Source organism: Schistocerca americana, chromosome 11, assembly GCF_021461395.2.
Source record: "Schistocerca americana isolate TAMUIC-IGC-003095 chromosome 11, iqSchAmer2.1, whole genome shotgun sequence".
NCBI lineage: Eukaryota > Metazoa > Arthropoda > Insecta > Orthoptera > Acrididae > Schistocerca > Schistocerca americana.
The window spans coordinates 198,924,387-198,939,538 of record NC_060129.1 but is presented as its reverse complement, the minus strand read 5'-3'; the positions used below and the strand labels follow the sequence as shown (position 1 = coordinate 198,939,538).

General features: G+C 42.1%; 1 protein-coding gene across 2 annotated transcripts in view; it reads left to right on the top strand.

The window, feature by feature from the left end:
• The window catches only part of LOC124553838 (probable ATP-dependent RNA helicase DDX60), a 107,195-nt gene that overhangs the window by 59,357 nt on the left and 32,686 nt on the right, over positions 1-15,152 (top strand). For both annotated transcript variants that reach the window (XM_047127827.1, XM_047127826.1), the window contains exon 6: positions 7,419-7,709. In XM_047127827.1, the coding sequence (XP_046983783.1) occupies positions 7,419-7,709 (291 nt within the window). The remainder of the gene's footprint in view (positions 1-7,418; positions 7,710-15,152) is intronic.

Below are 15,152 nucleotides of genomic sequence, written 5' to 3'. Positions count from 1 at the left end.
TCTCATTGCCCTTTTTTGTAATTTGAACATACTATTAATATTGTGTTTAGAGGTGCCTCTCCATAAAACTATGCTGTAAATTATTGTTGAATGAATTAGTGCATTAGTATATCATTTTCATAATAATTGTGTCTTTTAAAGTTCAATTCTTTTATCTCGGCGGCTCGCGCATGCCCGCCCAGACGCGGGAGATTGCTGCGTTGCCAGTTGCACACGACGCACGCGCCAAGAGAAGCAGCGCCATAGTATAGCATAGTTCGCAAGCTTACGTTTAGGGGGGAGTGCGCAGTTCATGACATGAAGTAAAGCCACCACGGCCGCATTAACCCTTTCGCTGCTACAAACACGTGCTCCCTGCATTCCGCGCGGTGCGCGATTTTGTCACTGCACTGCTCGCCTGTGCAGACACATCGTGTTCCGACTGCTTTGACACACTTATCATTCGATTCCACAAAAACTATTTGGCCCAAAAATTAGATTTTTACATGTCTTCATGACTGATACCTTCCCCCCACAAATGACTTAATTTTGTTTCGATGTTCAACGCAGTTATTGTGCAGGATTAAATATAGTAAACCATTGCATGAAATTTTGAAGAGTTTGCAGAGGTAAAAGTCCATAGAGTATACTTTCCATATGGTCGATTTTAGTTGCCACAATGTTGATAATGAAATGTGGACAAGATACCTAAATTTCATATAAAATTACTACATGTAATGCTGAATAATAACTGCGTTGAACATCGAAACAAAATAGTCACTTATGGGGGTAAGGTATCAGTCAAGAAGATGCGCAAAAATCAAATTTTTGGGCCAAATAGTTTTTGTGAAATCGAATGATAAATGTGTCAAAGCAGTGGGAACACCATGTGTCTGCACAGGCGAGCAGTGCAGTGATGACAAAATCGCGCACAGCGCAGAATGTGGGGAGCACGTGTCTGCAGCAGCGAAAGGGTTAATGAAGAGACAAAGCACTAGAAATTTCAAAATTAATTGCATTCAAACGAATATAAATCATAAAGTAAGGCACTTCGATATTGTTTTTAATGCCTTGAGGACTATAACACGTCACGCAAAATACTGACGAACACTGTTGGTATCACTATGAATTACTCACGCTTCGTCGAAATACAATAGGAAATAAACAATTACCGCTGTTCTTTATTGCGAAAAAGCGGTTTGTGAGATTGATACAAACACCTTTCCTTGCTATTGCCTGAATTAGGAGTCTTATTGCTTGTTTGGTTTAATTAATTAATAGAATATGAAGCAATTGGTATAAAGAATGCTTTTTCCAAACTTTCTATAAAAGAATTTCTGCTATCAAGACATTGCTTTTGTTCTATTACTTTATTTATGACTGAATGTTTCTAAAACTGAAGACACTCGTCCATGCTCTGTTCTGCAGTCGAGATCTGGCAACATCGTTCTCTGTTCATTGGCTGACTGTATTTTGTGACGTCAGATGCGCAGAATGAACCTAAACTCGGCCGCCAACATAAATGACACGCACTTTAGGTAGCTAAGCTTGTGCAGCACATTTAGGTTTTGAACTGAGTTTTCCAATTAAGCATTTTTCTGTGTGCTTATCCCAATTTTCACTTTGACCAATTAATTATTATTGCCAGGAATGTAGTGTATTTGGAGTTTTCTGTTATGTGCTCATCTATACAAATGTTGGTATCTTCACTCTGAAGACCTTTTGGTTTGATATTCAGACAAAGTATTTTATTAATGATGTTATGCAAATTTCATTCAGTAAATCTTTGAATAGCATTGTTTACTTCTACGTTGGCTTTAATGTCTAGATTTTGTGCATCTTTATCCATGAACAACAGAGTCGTGTCGTCTACATTAGTAAATAAATTAGCATAATTAATGAGGTTTGGGGTGTGATTTGCATATGAAATAAAAAGCAGTCGGCAAATAATTGATCCCTGTGGCACAGAGAAGTTTAAAGCTGGCACAGAGAAGTTTCAAGTTCTTGCTTCAGATCTTATTTTCTCTCTTGTCATTTTTGTGATTTCTGTATATTGTCCCCCTGTTTGTTATGTCTCCTACAGATATCCAGATATCTTTGATATAACTGGCAGCAGAGCTATAGGTCTGTGTGTGTGTGTGTGTGTGTGTGTGTGTGTGTGTGTGTGTGTGTAGTGCTTTTATTGATGCTGTCTTTACGCAATTTGGAAAATACCTTCCAGGAATAATGTATGGGTTAGTTGCATAAGAACTTTCTTTAGCTCCTGCATAGTTTTCCCTTATTATCTTCTTCTGAAGATTATTAGATACAGGCTCCCAGGTAGATGCTATTTTTCTTGACTTCCGGAAGGCGTTCGATACAGTTCCGCACTGTCGCCTGATAAACAAAGTAAGAGCCTACGGAATATCAGACCAGCTGTGTGGCTGGATTGAAGAGTTTTTAGCAAACAGAACACAGCATGTTGTTATCAATGGAGAGACGTCTACAGACGTTAAAGTAACCTCTGGCGTCCCACAGGGGAGTGTTATGGGACCATTGCTTTTCACAATATATATAAATGACTTAGTAGATAGTGTCGGAAGTTCCATGCGGCTTTTCGCGGATGATGCTGTAGTATACAGAGAAGTTGCTGCATTAGAAAATTGTAGCGAAATACAGGAAGATCTGCAGCGGATAGGCACTTGGTGCAGGGAGTGGCAACTGACCCTTAACATAGACAAATGTAATGTATTGCGAATACATAGAAAGAAGGATCCTTTATTGTATGATTATATGATAGCGGAACAAACACTGATAGCAGTTACTTCTGTAAAATATCTGGGAGTATGCGTACGGAACGATTTGAAGTGGAATGATCATATAAAATTAATTGTTGGTAAGGCGGGTACCAGGTTGAGATTCATTGGGAGAGTGCTTAGAAAATGTAGTCCATCAACAAAGGAGGTGGCTTACAAAACACTCGTTCGACCTATACTTGAGTATTGCTCATCAGTGTGGGATCCGTACCAGGTCGGGTTGACGGAGGAGATAGAGAAGATCCAAAGAAGAGCGGCGCGTTTCGTCACTGGGTTATTTGGTAACCGTGATAGCGTTACGGAGATGTTTAATAAACTCAAGTGGCAGACTCTGCAAGAGAGGCGCTCTGCATCGCGGTGTAGCTTGCTCGCCAGGTTTCGAGAGGGTGCGTTTCTGGATGAGGTATCGAGTATATTGCTTCCCCCTACTTATACTTCCCGAGGAGATCACGAATGTAAAATTAGAGAGATTAGAGCGCGCACGGAGGCTTTCAGACAGTCGTTCTTCCCGCGAACCATACGCGACTGGAACAGGAAAGGGAGGTAATGACAGTGGCACGTAAAGTGCCCTCCGCCACACACCGTTGGGTGGCTTGCGGAGTATCAATGTAGATGTAGATGTGTCTCTGGAAACAGTGGTATAGTTTTTCATGGGGGACAATAAATGTTTTTCATGTGTTATTGTATTTAGTATTTGTTTTTTCTTTTAGTTTTTGGTCATTGAAGAGATTTATAATACTGTTCTGTTCTGTGTGTGTGTGTGTGTGTGTGTGTGTGTGTGTGTGTATATATATATATATATATATATAAAAATAGACTGCCAAGCCTAGTGTTTATTTTCAGCACTACTTATATAAGTTTTTGCAGCTAGTTGTTCGTCTGCTTGCAGTACTTTGGCATACAGTCTTTTTTTATATTTTCTGTAATACTCGTTGAAGTTTCCGTCATTGTTGGTTTTCTATATCATATCCAACATTTCTATCTTGTTCTTACAGACCAAAATACCTTTTGTTATCAAGTTTTTGTTTTTATTGGTGATTTTTTAAAAATTTTTTTTTTAATTGTGCACGTTGAGATATGTGTAATTTTATGATTCAGTGAATTTTTTTTCCCAGCGTTTCCATCCTTCTTTCTTAATTTTAAGCCTATTAGCTATTCAGTTTTGTTCATTTAATCTGCCCCCCTCCCCATGTCCCCTTTTTTTTAAATACAATTGAAGCATATTTTGTCAGTATCTGGGAAAGCCGTTCTTGTGACTTCACTTTTTTAATGAAAGTCACATAGATTTGTGAATATGTGCTCTATTTTTGTACTGGGGTTCGCTGTTTGAAATGTTGTGTCTGATAATTGTGCTAAGAAGTTCCCTACTGCCATCGAAGTCTTGTAATGTCTGTGGGTGTTTGGTATGTACAGTGAGGAACTACTTAAATTTATTTTTTGGCCTATTACTTCTGCAACATTTTCAATAATATACTTCTTACAGAAGTCGAGACTGTTCATACAGTTTGTTTATCTTATTATGTGTTAGTGTTGCAGCTTCCCCACCCTTACTATTCCATCTGATTGAGCTAGCCGTTAAATTTTAATTTGTTACAATAAGATTTGAAAAAATTAATGAGGAGGTATTGAATAGAATTGGGGAGAAGAGGAGTTTGTGGCACAACTTGACTAGAAGAAGGGATCAGTTAGTAGGACATGTTCTGAGGCATCAAGGGATCACCAATTTAGTACTGGAGGGCAGCGTGGAGGGTAAAAATCATAGAGTGAGACCAAGAGATGAATACACTAAGCAGATTTAGAAGGATGTTGGCTGCAGTAGGTACTGGGAGATGAAGAAGCTTGCACAGGATAGAGTAGCATGGAGAGCTGCATCAAACCAGTCTCAGGACTGAAGACAACAACAACAACAAAGATTTAAAACTTTATGTTCATTTATTCCATGTTCTGTCAGATCTAGAAAAGAGGGAGTTTCTTCATTTAGTATTATTCCTAACCTTATTTTTTATTTATTCTATGTTCTGATGAATTATTTTTGTAGTTGAATGTCTCGGGTTTCTTGTTTATAGTTCTTCTATGTTCTATTTCATTGTTTTTTAAACTGTGGATATTATGTTTCCTGATCTTTCACTCTCCTTATTCCACATTAATTTCCCTTATCTGTAATGATTTTACATAATCTGAAAACATGATACTGAGTGTTACAGACCCAATCTGTTTAAATGTATTCCATCCTTTCCTATGCAGTTTTGGCACAGAAATTTGTTTGCATCTATGAAGACAACCCCGAAACAATCAAATTGCTCTTTGACAGCACATTTTATTTTTGAGATATATTGTCACTTGCTGACCTTCTTTTTACATTCAACTGGGAATAAGCCTGGATCCTTCATAGACACTTCCTGCCACACACATCATGTTCCTCGTTTTGTTTGTAAATTTTTCTTCAATGCAGTTTGTTAATTAGTTTTTTCCAGCATGTACAAAAAACACCTTTGTAATTTCATTTGGGTTCAGGATCCAGCTCTGTAGATTCTTGTTTTGAATTTACCATATTTTTAAATTGTTTGCAGAGTTATTGCATTGTAATCTCAGGTCACGCATTGAGTTTGTAGGTGGGACGGCTATATTTTTCAACAGGAAGTCAACAATTATTAGAAACTCATTTTCATTCCCTTGCATAGTTGTGGTCTTGTCTTTTCTTTTGCTGTAAATCACCAACTGCTGTTTATATTTATGTGCAGGTTTTTGTCTTATTTGATTTATCATGGCATCATCTGAGATTCTGGAGATGGTACTGTTTTCTGAGTTTGTTTTTGCAGGCATATTTTTGCAGTCTTGCATTTCCATTTGATGGATTTCGCAGTTATAGGTCTGCTTTCTATGAATTACCTACATCATTTCCTTTCTTTTTAAGACACTATTTTGGTTAATGTTCCTTTGTAGCAACTTAATAATTTAATTTTTGAGTACACTGTATGTGCAAGACTGTCCATTTTGTTTTTGGAAAACAGTGGAGGTATGTCCACGGAAAATTGTAACCAATGAATTTTAGGTTTACTTTTGTACACTTTTGATGTAACAACTTGACACACATTATACCCGTCACCTCTTGCTTTTCACATTCTCTACAGGAATAACTGTTTATTTTTTGCCTTTTTTGACCTGAAAAAAGTGTCACTTTCCTGTTGTCACCATACTCTAGACTAGAGTTTTGTAAGCAATACATAATCATTTCATTTAATATTCCTACTACCAGTTTTCTGAGAAAGCATTTAGTATTGTTCAGCAGAATGCCTTGTCTCACCCCCTCCCCCCAATGTACAGAACTGTAATTGCCCCAATCAGTTGTTGAATAACTGAAGTCTTCTGCAATGATGGCAGTATGATTGGGGAATGTATGTACTAGATGGCTGGGGTCTCCTTTAAATTTTCCAGCTACATGTGGGTTAAGTCTGGTGGTTGTTAGAAGGATCGAGTAATAAGTTTATACCCATCCACGATACTGAGTGTTTGCCAAAGAGTTATGCATGCAGCGGCAATTTCTACCATAATGGATTTGTGTTTCTCATCTACTGTGACAAATACACTGCCTCCACTGTCCTTTCGCTATAAATTAAGATTTTCTCCAGATATCTTACTTATGTCAATTTCAAGTTTTGGCCATCTTTCTGTACTTGATATTATATGAGTTTCACTGCTTTCTAAGGTCACTTCAAACTCTGTGTCTTTGTTGTGAATGTTTTGGCTGTGGATCACTAAAACTTTAATGGTCTTATCTGGAGGTGCATTCTTTGGGTTGTACTCTTAATACTTTGGGATTAAGTATAACTGTTATTATCTGGTCTGAATGGAGAGTCACCTAAAAAAAAGAGTACCCTTGTGTGCACCCCATATACAGTCAGTTACCTGGATAGTATACCCGTAACACTTAACGGGGGACCCTGCTTCTCTCAACTTTGTGGCACACATCCCTCGACTTTGAAGAAGGGGCCCCACAATCAGTTGTGTGTTTTGTTGAAATTCCATGAGCAGAGCTGGTCGTATCAATTTTTTCTTCCAATATTGCCACCGAGTCCACGTAGCTATCATTCATTACGATGTGCCCTATAATCTGCAGTTGGTTGCAAACTGCTTTTCAGCGAATTTTGGAACAGCCTTTTCACTTTTAATCAGGCCCTCAGTTATAAACATTGAGTGCACAAAGTGATACTTATTGTTTCTTATTGCTGTTTCCTTGATAATGCACAGACAGGAACAAGTAACAAAACTTCTTGGAACCATAGCAAAGTTCATTGCTTAATTAATATTTTTTAAGAGGAAATACATTGTTTGAAAGCTTAACGTCATTTTCATTCTTTTTTGAGTCTATTGAACACTCAATGCCTCAAAGATATAGGCAGAGGTTACCTTTACCCCATTCACTGTTGTGTTCCATCCAGGACTTTCCAGTATTACATCAGTTAGGAAAATAATCAGTCCTACAAAGTCTGTTTTCCACTGCATAAAAAAATTGTTGTTCAGTTATTTCTCGAAATAATTGTAATAGTTGATCTAATCTTATCTGTGTATCACACTATTTTAATGTTAGATAAAAATTGTTTTCTTTCTTGACTTTTGTGACATTGCTCATGTTTACTGTTCCAGAAACTACTGGATGATAATGGCAGACCACAGCACCTTTGTTCAGGGATAGTGACACATTTACATTACCACGAGCCAGGCAATCTTGTTTTTGCGTACCTGTTACGGAGTGGAGTTTTACACAGTATGTGTGTTACTGAAGAAGATGGTAAAATATCAAAAGAAACACAGCTAAATGTTGTACTCCTGATGGCTCACCTCTTCACTCGTAAACGTTTACACCCTGCAATGCTTAATAATAAGTACTGCAATTCTGTGGTGAAACTAAGAGAGTTGCCAGCTGATGTTGTTAAGGTACAGTATTTTCACTCTGAATGAAACACTAGCTTTTTATCTAACCTTATAACTTATACGAGGGGGGACCCAAAAATAACCGGAATATCTTTCTAGAAAGCATATACTTTATTGTTTTCAAATGCAACCTTACTCTCCTTCGAAGTAGTCTACATTAGCATTAATACACTTGTCCAAACATTCATTCCAGTGTTAGAGGCACCTTTTAAATTCGTCCTCTTTGAAACCTGCTAGCACTTTCATGACATTGCGTTTTACGTCTTCCACATCCGCAAAACGCTTCCCTCACAACTCTCTTTTCATCCTCGGGAATAGGAAGAAGTCCGAGGGTGCTAAATCCGGCGAATAGGGCGCATGGGTCGAGGTAGTCGTCTTCATCGAGGCGAAAAACTGGCGAATGCTGAGAGCTGTGTGCGCGCGAGCATTGTCGTGATGCAGGAACCACACGCCAGAATCCCACAAATCCAGACATTTTCGGGCCAAACTTCTGCGAAGCCATTTCATAACCTCCAAATAGAATTGTTGGTTTACTGTCTGGTTTTCAGGGACAAATTCAGAGTGTACAATCCCTTTGCTGTCAAAAAAACAGATCAACATTGTTTTCACATTCGATTTCACTTGTCGAGCTTTTTTTGGTCGAGGTGAGCCAGGTGACTTCCATTGTGATGACTGTTGTTTACTTTCTGGATCGTACCCATAGCACCGTGACTCATCACCTGTAATGACTTTGTTGAAAAAATGTGGATCATCTTTGAACGAATCCTTCATTTCGAGACAGGCTCGAACGCGACTATTTCTTTTATCTCCGGTAAGAAACTTCGGCACGAATTTTGCTGCCACTCTTCGCATCCCCAAATCGATGGTCAAGATGCACCTAATTGAGTTCCAGGACAACCCGGACAAGTTCTCGAGTCGGTCGATCGTCCGGCGTTGATCTTCACTGATGAGATCACGGATTTTGTCGATGTCATCTTCGCTTCGAGCAGTTGAAGGTCGACCGGAATGGAGCTGATCTTCAACCACCATTTCTCCCTTTTTAAGCCGAGAAAACCATTTGTACACTTGCGTTTTACTAAGAGCACGGTCTCTGTAGGCTGACTGAATCATCGCAACAGTTTCTGCTGCGTTCTTGCTGAGCGAGAAACAAAACTTCACTGCCGCACGTTGTTCGTAAGAACTAGCCATTTCCTCGTGTCACCTCTGCACTGTACGCACACTCAAAAGAACTGCCAAAGAAACCACACTTCTCACTGTTGGGTGATGCCGCGTAGCAGAATGACTCAGCAGAGCTCCTACTACAACCCTCTGGCAGCGCAACCTGCTACTACAAGCACACGATGTGCAGCATTACGATTCTGGTTTGCAAATGAGATTGCTCCGTATTGAAATTTACTCTGTGCTGCTTTTAATATTCAAACAAACTGAAATTGAAGTCGTGACAAATCTTTAAACAGTGTGCTTACTGAAGATTTAGAGAAACTGTAATGAACTGATTGCCAACAAAAATTTCAAACTGGAGAGAAGGAAAGCCTCAATAAATCATTTAGTTTCCAAAATGAAACACAAGTCATTAAACCAGTAGTATGTCAAAATTTTACATCACTGCAGAAATTGATAATACAGCCTTATCTATAATTTCTGGAGGATAAAGCTCAGTTCCTATTTATTCCTATGTACTGGCACATACCAAATAAAATACTCTATTTTTTCAGAATGAGATTTTTCACTCTGCAGCGGAGTGTACGCTGATATGAAACTTTCCTGACAGATTAAAACTGTGTGCCGGACCGAGACTCGAACTCGGGACCTTTGCCTTTTGCGGAAAAGTGCTCTACCAACTGAGCTACCCAAGCACGACTCTCACCCCTTCCTCACAGCGTTACTTCTGCCAGTACCTCGTCTCCTACCTTCCAAACTTTACAGAAGCTTTCCTGCGCAGGAGAGCTTCTGTAAAGTTTGGAAGGTAGGAGACGAGGTACTGACAGAAGTAAAGCTGGGAGGACGGGGCGTGAGTCGTGGTTGGGTAGCTCAGTTGGTAGAGCACTTGCCCGCGAAAGGCAAAGGTCCCGAGTTCGAGTCTCGGTCTGGCACACAGTTTTAATCTGTCAGGATAGTTTCATACTCTATTTTTTTTTCCACCCATGAACCTACAGTTTGTGTAGTGCAGATAATGTATGAAACAGGTAGCTACTGTAATGAAATAAAGGACACCGGCCATTATTGTCAGTGTTTGTATCACATGCAGCCACTATTATCACCATTAGAAAAAAATGTGTATGGGGTGTTAAAAAAAGTGTTGACATTTTTGGGGTGTGATAGTGCTCATCAAAAAAGGAAGAAAGATCCAATAAATGTGGATTCAGAAACGTATTCTTTCTATTGAACACTTGTTTATAGCGAGCATTGAAAGACTTTTGATGCTCATTTGAGTGTATTTGTTACATTGGTGCTCCACCAACAGAATTTTTTGATTTCTTTCTATATCATATGATTGCAGGTACATATTACTCTGAGCATTTAGTAGTCTACAATGAGTTGTTTTGGGTAGAGTTACGTGGTATTAAAGTTGCAAAAAGCACGAATGGGCCATAGCAAATTCCGGCAATGGTGTGGTGCACACAGACAAAGGCCAGAAAATTGCAGTGGCAGTGCTAGCTGAGCCACTGTAAAAGCTCGGGCACATTTTTTCAGAGTCTATTATTGCAAGCCACTAACCACACGAGTTGAGCCCAGTGCAAGCTCCTCACTAACACGTATGGAACTTTGTTTGGTCTCTACATTTGTTTTCGTGTTCTTTACAGTGCATCCATGAAGTATGTGGCATCCCGCAATCACGGTGAAACTTCATTTGTTTGCAGACACGTATTCATCGTTCTCCCACAGTCACGTGATCGGTCGACGCACGTGTCACCGAAGAGAGTATTCCTTCGGGACAGTGTTCGAATGTAACTACTGTACGAACACCGTTACTGCCATCACCAGTTAATAGATATTGCTAGCATTTCATTTGTCAATTGTTCATTTACTCTTTTGTGTAGAATAAATATATTTATAGCAAATGCGCACTTTTATCAGCTCTCATCGCCACACCATTACTGTAGCACGTGTCCCTGAACATAATGAGTCGGTGTGGCAGTAAAGCTGATTCACTGCACGATTGAGACGTAAGCAGCGAAACTGTGCGTTCCCACTTCACTGGTGACACCAGTATTACGTGTATGCTAATGTGACAAATTTTCATCGGTGTGAGTGATGATGAACTGTGGGCAGTCTAGCACCTAGGTGATTAGTGGCCCATATTCACGGCGACGGACTTTCATCGGTGTGAGCGATACGGAAATGTGAGCAGTCTAGCACTTAGGTCCTCGTGTACAAACTGCGATCTGTGTTTAGACACACTGTCGAGATCCGGGTGCTAAAGCGAGATGATGACCTCGGAGAAACTACAGAACGCGACAGTCGAAAGCCAATAGGTGAGGTGTTAGTGTGCAAACAGAGGCCGAAGAGTGATCTGCACGCACTATCCCCAGTTGCAGACTTTGCCCACCCGGAGCCAGGTCAGAAACTTCCACGTACAGACCCGATCGTGTAGTTCAGCCGAGTGAAAGAGGGTTTTGTGAGCAACAACAGCAAACTCGGACACTGCACGAGCCAGACAGATGAAGACTACATGGCTGAAGTGCGGGACACAATCACTGCCCTACTGACACAACTCTTCTTATAAGCAACTAAAGAAGGAGTAAATCTGACGAATTTCACTGTTGCTGACACGACGGGTGCACCAGCTGCCGCACCGAGAGGAATGTGGCGAGAGGAAGCCAGCCGGATTCCTCCACCGCCTGCGAAGCTTCGGCCGGCCCGACGTGGTCCCGGACTTGCCGGTGCACACAGTCTGTGTCCACAGCCACCCGGCACCAGGGTGAGCTCTCATTACGACACGGACAGAAATGCAGCGGATGCCGTCACGGTTTTGGGCAGTCGGGTGCACGACGTGCCGGCAACGGCACCCGATACCGCACTGTACGAAGTCGCAGCACGGACAGCTTTTGCTACGTGGCACACGTCTTCTGCGGCTACCGTCTCAGACACCAATTTCCACCGTCCACTCCAGAATCGGTCCCCACAAGTGTCGGCAGTCTGCGAGCAGGTCAACCAGTTGGTGGTCACATAGACAGAGGGGAGAAGGCACCGATTCAGCTACTGGCATTAGAGTCCGTGCAATGTCCAATGCGGCACCGGCTGTTCTGGCAGCCACCCACCTCGTCGGAACGGCCACTGGACGGCTTTTGCTGGCATTGTGCCTGCTCTGACAACAGAGCAACTTAAGTACTGGCTCCACTGTCTGCACCCGAATGCCAGCTGCAGCTGGGCGTACACCTGACTACAGTGCAATATTTGGGTTTCTCCTTGCAGCGGAATGGGCTGGCAGTGTGAGGGACTATATTCAGTGTGGCCGATGTCGAGGAGTGGATCCCAGGTGCAGATTTCCTCGGCCTATTACAACTTACTAGCCGATATTGCAAATGCCCACCTGACTGATTCTACAACAAGTCTGAAGACAGTGGAACAGTGGTGGCAGGCCCCTTTCTTCAGTGTAAACCCTCGCCCTCGGGCTGTAAGCGGACATTTTTCTTTTTGGTCATCAGTCTACTGGCTGGCTTGATGCGGCCCGCCACGAATTTCTTTCCTGTGCTAACCTCTTCATCTCAGAGTAGCACTTGCAACCTACATCCTCCATTATTTGCTTGACGTATTCCAATCTCTGTCTTCCTCTACAGTTTTTGCCCTCTACAGCTCCCTCTAGTACCATGGAAGTCATTCCCTCATGTCTTAGCAGATGTCCTATCATCCTGTCCCTTCTCCTTATCAGTGTTTTCCACATATTCCTTTCCTCTCCGATTCTGCGTAGAACCTCCTCATTCCTTACCTTATCAGTCCACCTAATTTTCGACATTCGTCTATAGCACCACATCTCAAATGCTTCGATTCTCTTCTGTTCCGATTTTCCCACAGTCCATGTTTCACTACCATACAATGCTGTACTCCAGACATACATCCTCAGAAATTTCTTCCTCAAATTAAGGCCGGTATTTGATATTAGTAGACTTCTCTTGGCCAGAAATGCCTTTTTTGCCATAGCGAGTATGCTTTTGATGTCCTCCTTGCTCCGTCCGTCATTGGTTATTTTACTGCCTAGGTAGCAGAATTCCTCAACTTCATTGACTTCGTGACCATCAATCCTGATGTTAAGTTTCTCGCTGTTCTCATTTCTACTACTTCTCATTACCTTCGTCTTTCTCCGATTTACTCTCAAACCGTACTGTGTACTCATTAGACTGTTCATTCCGTTCAGCAGATCATTTAACTCTTCTTCACTTTCACTCAGGATAGCAATGTCATCAGCGAATCGTATCATTGATATCCTTTCACCTTGTATTTTTGAACCTTTCTTTTATTTCCATCATTGCTTCCTCGATGTACAGATTGAAGAGTAGGGGCGAAAGGCTACAGCCGTGTCTTACACCCTTCTTAATACGAGCACTTCGTTCTTGATCGTCCACTCTTATTATTCCCTCTTGGTTGCTGTACATATTGTATATGACCCGTCTCTCCCTATAGCTTACCCCTACTTTTTTCAGAATCTCGAACAGCTTGCACCGTTTTATATTGTCGAACGCTTTTTCCAGGTCGACAAATCCTATGAAAGTGTCTTGATTTTTCTTTAGCCTTGCTTCCATTATTAGCCGTAACGTCAGAATTGCCTCTCTCGTCCCTTTACTTTTCCTAAAGCCAAACAGATCGTCACCTAGCGCATTCTCAATTTTCTTTTCCATTCTTCTGTATATTATTCTCGTAAGCAGCTTCGATGCATGAGCTGTTAAGCTGATTGTGCGATAATTCTCGCACTTGTCAGCTCTTGCCGTCTTCGGAATTGTGTGGATGGTGCTTTTCCGAAAGTCAGATGGTATGTCGCCAGACTCATATATTCTACACACCAACGTGAATAGTCGTTTTGTTGCCACTATTACAACTTACTAGCCAATATTGCAAATGCCCACCTGACTGATTCTACAACAAGTCTGAAGACAGTGGAACAGTAGTGGCAGGCAGTGGTGGCAGACAGTGGAACAGCATACATACTGGATACATTTCTGGAGCTCACTCACCCACCTGGTGCGCCGAGGGACCCTAAACGTCTGACAGTTCACACCACCGTGACTGTGCACGGCCCACTCACCTCGTGCCGTCCACGTCAACTCGCACCCGAATGACACCGTAGCGAAGGCCGAATTCGAAGCTGAGATGCGTGAGGCATTGTTTGAACATCGTGCAGTCTGTGGTCCTCCACGAGAGAGAGGATTTGTGGAGACTACAGTGGCTTACATTCACAAATGGTGCCGGACCGATATTCAGTACCGTAACTCCAGGATTTTAGCCACACCTTAGCAGACTCAGTTGTATTTAGCAGAACTGCCTGAGAAAAGGCATTCCTCCAGATTCGTGTGGTGCCTGAAGACCTTCAGAAAATGGAAATCGTCACGCTCTTTGGGGTTTTCGAGAGCATCTTACCAGTCTTACTCCGTCATTTTGCCTTTCTCGACGACGTCCCGGTCAGTTTGAAGTTGCCCGAGCTCGACCTAACGACCAACTTTTGGTGCCCGTGTGAGGTCGACATCGCCGTTAACCCCTCAAAATGTACATTCGGGGTTACTGAAATTGAGTTTCTACGGCATTTAATCACCCCTAGTGGATTCACACCATTACTGACTGAGGTGCAGGCGATCTCAAACGTGCCACACCGACAGATTCGCAAAGACTTATGCCACCACCTCGGCACGACAAATTTTTATCGGCACCGTCTGCGAATGCTGCTGTAGTGCCAGAAACTGGACCGTGACGCTACGCAGCCCAGCCTCGACAGGGAGGACTTCCATTATCTGGACGGATGCAGTGGAGGGGAGGTTTATCGATTGACACTACTCGCTTACCCAGTGCGGGGCGCCGAACTGGCCACGGTCGTGGATGCTAGCCGGCAGCCACACGATTTCCTCTCACGTATGTTATCAGAGTGACAGTGCGCCTGGACTGTTCACGACTGTAAAGTGCTTGTCGTGTTTGCGTCGGTGAAATACTTGTTCCCGCCTATAAAAACCCGTCCGTTCACGATTTCCACCGACTGTAAAGCTCTAAGTCACACGTTTTGGAACAACAGTACCAAGTGTAAATCACACCAATATGTCACAGTTCTCGACAGACGTCTGCCACATTCCTGGGTTTTATAATACCATTGCCGACTGCTTGTCTCCTGCACTCGTGCTGTCATTCCACCTTCTGCGACTTGGAAGACATTGGACGAGAGTGACAGAGTGATAGAACACCGGACAGCCTCTGCCACGACACTGCCGGCAGCCTGCAACTTGAGCCGTTGCCCATTTGTGGCTC